The following is a 4,557-nucleotide window of genomic DNA, read 5'->3' on the forward strand; positions in this document are numbered from 1 at the left end:
CGGCTCCGGCCAGCAGGGTTCCGAACACGCCCGTCGCGGCGGCGGCCCTCCTCCCTCCGACGCCACGCCCTCAGGCTCGAGCCGGCAGCGGCGGCAGCAGCAGCAGGAGCAGCAGCGGCCTCGGCCCGGCGCGGGAGGCGCGTTCGAGGGCGTCGACGACTACCCCTTGTGCAAACCCAAGCCCGGCGAGTACAGCGTGGGCACGATGGTCCTGCTCGGCACGCTACGCACCCAGTTCGACCTGCCCCCGGCCCAGCGTCAGGCCGTCGTGGCCTCGTTTGACGTTAGAGGCCACCTGAGCTTCCGCGTAAAGACGCAAAACGTCTACGGCGTCCATATCCGTGATGCCATGTCGTCCACCATGCCGCTGGACCACCTGCGCGACAACAAGGTCGATTTTATTGTGCATGCGTTTACCTATGCCTTCCGGCTGGGGATGGCCAAGTCCGACGACAATCTGTTCGCTTTGAGGCACGCGGTCGCCCGAGCAAGCAAGGATCAGGCCGCTGACGACATGCGCGGTACCTGGCTGGTTACGCGCTTCGACGGGGTAGTATGAATCGGCCGGATGACGCCTGGGACGCCGCCGGCCGGTGGCAAAAGCCGCGTTTCCGTGCCGGCCAGCGCTTGGGATGTTATGAGCTGGAGTCATCTTGTCGATTTAGACGGCAGGTGAGCCGGGTAAGAACGCCAGGCATGTCGGCGAGGATTTGGGTTTGGGTTCGCGTCGATGTATGTCGTGCTTTCAGGCGATAGACCCTTGGGTTGATGGAATCTCCTCTTGCCTTTTTTGATCATGAGGTCTGCCAGGGGTGTGCCACCCGCCTGGGCGGCAGCCCTTGTCCGTCCCGCCAGCTGTCGTCCCGCCCAAGCGTGCGTCGTCTACCGACCACTTGGGTACGTGTGCCAACGTGCTTGTAACGCCATGGTCCGTTTTTTCGTCGTGCCGTTTTACCATTGCCTTTGGCAACGGAGCAACACATGGTCGCTGTGCCGCCCGCTGGTTTCGCAAGCTCTGCCACGCCGTCGTGTCAAGCACGCGCTGGTTTGGATCGACTGTTTCGTTACTTTTTGGTTTTGAGCGCCGTGTTTCCGCCTCCCGCTCTCGTGCCCGGCCACGCCAGCTTGCCAAGGGGGGGTCACCGCCGCGGGGATGCCTGAAGGGACCACTCCTTGGGCTGTTCTTCCAGATGGCCGTACCCGCTCGTACCCTACGGGCTCCACGGGGCTGTTGGCCGGCCTCGCCGAGGCCGGCCAGTGGTCGCAAGGCTATTACCGAGCACTGGCATGTAGGTATGGTCAGAGGGTGTCCCACCCTCACCACGCTCTTTTTGGCTACAGATTAGAGGTCTGTCAAGTACTCCGTCCACTGCGCGCCCTACTTCTTTGTGATACTTGTGTGGTCTCTTCGGTAAAGGAGCGCGATGTCGTCAACGTAAAAGAGCAGGAAGGCATGCCGGTCGTGATACATAAACAGGCCATCCTCGGCCGACTTGCGCACCAATCATTGGCAGCAGCAGCTCTAGGGCGACGCCCGCCAAAGGTCGAGAGCTTCACGGACCGAGCCCACGAATCGAGCCACCAGCAGCTACCTGCATGCCATCCAGGCCACGAACCGGGCAGGAAGGAAAAAAAGAAAGAAAAAAAGCCGTCCAGCGTCTGGTGTCAAGCGCTTCTCCGAGTCTCGACCAAATAAGATGCTTGCCTGAAATTATAAGGAATAATCCCAATCTCATCCATCCGCTGGCACCTGCACACGATATCGCCTTCCCCCCACAAGTATATGCTTGTCGTAATGAATACCGACGAAAAATCAGCACATCGTCAAGCACCGCAGATACGGTCGCGCTCGGGCCGGGAGCAGCAATTCCGATCCAATCCAGACCACGCTACCCCAAAGTCGGACCAATCATTGGATGAAGACCACAGCGCCCGAATCCATAGGATGGTTAAGACACCTAGTCTCGAGCGGCTCATCTCCCGGATCCGCGCGGGCGGCTGCAAACCCAGACTTCGGCCGATCGATCGGTTCGGCTTCGTAACGGTACCGGCTCATACAACGCCGGTATCCATGGACGCCGCTTCCAAGATACGGTAGACTTCAGCTTTGACTTGCTGCCGTGTCATGCCCCCAAAGCGAGTGACATATTGAACGTTCTTCTGCGCAATCGGGGTTGATTTGGCAGTGTCAAGCCAGTAACAGAAGCGACCGGTGCGGCTGAAAGAGCCGTAAACCTCTTGCCACCCTCCATCCAAACGTCGCGACCAACCCAGTTTGACCAATCCATCCAGTATTTGAGGAGGGATCTTGGTTTGTCGGTGTGGTGCGCTGGATCGCCGACGGTTTTGGAGAGGATGCGGTGTCGATATAGCGCCTCCGTGAGATGGGCGTGAAGGGCGTGAAGGGCCTCGGCTACTCGAAGTCCTCGCTCGAGCTTTGGTTCTTTGGTCAGCGGGTCGTCCTCCGGCCGTATTCTAAACGGTTGCATTACCAACGCAAACCGCCTCTTCCATGGCGTGACCTCGGTTGACAGTACCGAGATAGACGACGTCGTCGTCAGGCACGCCATTCTGCGGTGGGGCATGACGTCGTTCGACCGTGCCGAGATATAGGACGTCGTCAAACACGCTCTTTTCTGGTAGTGCCGGCACACGCTTGACTCGACCTGCGTGGTCACGCGGTACAGGCATTATTGCTAGAACGAAATGGCTGTGTTGAACGTTTCGTCTCTCAGGCTGGCAAGGAGGGCGGAAATAAGGCGTGAAACGCGGAAAGATTCGCAAGATTTCACTGCAAACCTAATGCAGGCGAAGGGGGGATGCCGCGTTTGAACAAGTGCGGTTTCTTATCGGCAGGGTGCATTGCTATCATCCCGTGACACCCCAATAGTCTTAAATGAGCCACGGTGTGGTTCTCCCGCAAAGCAATTTATCTGCAGCGATAAGCCTCGGCCCGAAAGGAAGTGAATCTTCGGGATCCTAATGGCTGTAATCAACGTCAGCTTCCCTAATAGCTGCGGTGGTCTACGGTCGGTGTTGGCATCGCTGTGATCAGGAAGGACTTGGGCGGCCGGGCCGGCCCAGGTGGCACGGCGACCCCGTTCCCGGCGCTCCACCCAATGGCCCAGTGCGAGACGAACCAAACTATGACAAGGTTGGAAGGCATTTGCAGGACGCTGTGGTGGCGTGGCGCCTTGGGAGTCGCTGAGCCACGGTGGCTGGGGGCCTATGCCTGTGGGCCGTGGCCCGTGCCTGTAAGGCCCGTGCTCGGCCGCCTGGGTGAAAACTAAATAGTCATATCAACATCGCGTTTATTGCAACCCTGTCTCTCTGCCGTGGTCGATCCCTAACAGCTGAACGCTGAACAGCCGGGTCAAGACCCATAGGCCAAAACCTACGGACCAGGACCCACACGGTGGACCGTCGTGAAGACGCGCACCTGACACCAGAACCCCTGCTTTTCCTTCCCTTCTCCGTAGCGCCAATCGACTGTTCTAGTCTTCGGCCATGGCCGTGACGAATTACACAGCACAAAATTCTGCCGGCAGAATTTTTTAAACATGCTTAATTGCACAACACAAATTCTGCCGGCAGAATTCTTTAAACACGCTTAATTACACAACGCAAAATTCTGCCGACAGAATTCTTTGGACACACTTAATTGCACAACACGGATTCTGCCGGCAGAATTCTCCAAACACGATTAACTACACAGCATAAAATTCTGCCGGCAGAATCTTCTGCACACATTGAATTACACAACATAATTCTGCCGGCAGAATCTTCTGCACACATTGAATTACACAACATAATTCTGCCGGCAAAATTCCAATGTAGATGCGGCGTGCCCTTCGCCGTGCGCTGGCAGCTTTAACTTCAGGTGGTGCGTTGGTGTAACACCCCAGAGATGTCGGGCATCTCAGCCCATGCTCAGCCTGGCGGCACATGTCAGAAAACACTGTCTCTAGTCATCCATAAATGGGAAGAATGCATTGTCTCTTCTTTCCTCTGTCCTTCGAAGAGGATGATTGTTCTCGTTGATATACACAAAGTATGTGGTCTGTGCACCGGGGTGCCCATGTTCATGCTCCACCTGGAATCTTCTAGATCCTTCCACATCGTACCATCGAGTACCTTCGTATCTGACAGCTCGCTGGCACCAGCCAAACCCGATATTTACTACGGCGCGCCTCCTAAAGATCTCGATCCATCCATCCGCAACGAGCTCGGCGATTACATCATTCCATCCACTATGGAAAACAAACCTTTAGTGCCGAACTTTTTCACAGAAATCAAGGGACCGGATGGGTCGGCAGCCGTGATGCAAAGACAAGCGCGCTATAACGGGGCGATTGGAGCCCGCGGCATACACAGTCTGTACAACTACGGCAATAACGAGCCTGTCTACGATGGGAAACCCTACACATTCAGCTAGACCTACCACGGCGGGACCGGGACTTTTCAGCTATACACGCACCACATGACCGAGCCTGTCACATCCGGAGGACGCCCGGAGTACCACATGGCTTAAGCAGGGTCTTATGCGATAACGCATAG

At 56.8% G+C, this 4,557-nt stretch overlaps 3 protein-coding genes across 3 annotated transcripts; 2 read left to right on the forward strand and 1 right to left on the reverse strand.

Annotated features, from left to right (window-relative positions):
• Positions 1–205: 205 nt before the first annotated feature.
• On the forward strand, positions 206–559 carry GGTG_02583 (hypothetical protein; the record flags this gene model as incomplete). The annotated part of the gene is made up of 1 exon (XM_009220355.1): positions 206–559. One exon carries the CDS (start codon positions 206–208, stop codon positions 557–559), a length of 354 nt encoding a protein of 117 aa, XP_009218619.1.
• A 1,493-nt stretch (positions 560–2,052) lies between these two features.
• GGTG_02584 (hypothetical protein) lies at positions 2,053–2,783 on the reverse strand (the record flags this gene model as incomplete). Its single annotated transcript, XM_009220356.1, has 3 exons — positions 2,503–2,783; positions 2,271–2,435; positions 2,053–2,160 (listed from the first exon to the last, which is right to left on the reverse strand). The coding sequence occupies exons 1-3, from the start codon at positions 2,689–2,691 to the stop codon at positions 2,053–2,055; spliced, it is 462 nt and encodes a 153-aa protein (XP_009218620.1). The 5' UTR covers positions 2,692–2,783.
• A 1,295-nt stretch (positions 2,784–4,078) lies between these two features.
• GGTG_02585 (hypothetical protein) lies at positions 4,079–4,491 on the forward strand (the record flags this gene model as incomplete). Its single annotated transcript, XM_009220357.1, has 1 exon — positions 4,079–4,491. One exon carries the CDS (start codon positions 4,079–4,081, stop codon positions 4,433–4,435), a length of 357 nt encoding a protein of 118 aa, XP_009218621.1. The 3' UTR covers positions 4,436–4,491.
• Between the last annotated feature and the right edge of the window lie 66 nt (positions 4,492–4,557).

This window comes from Gaeumannomyces tritici (genome assembly GCF_000145635.1).
Source record: "Gaeumannomyces tritici R3-111a-1 unplaced genomic scaffold supercont2.2, whole genome shotgun sequence".
In the NCBI taxonomy this organism is placed as follows: Eukaryota; Fungi; Ascomycota; class Sordariomycetes; order Magnaporthales; family Magnaporthaceae; genus Gaeumannomyces; species Gaeumannomyces tritici.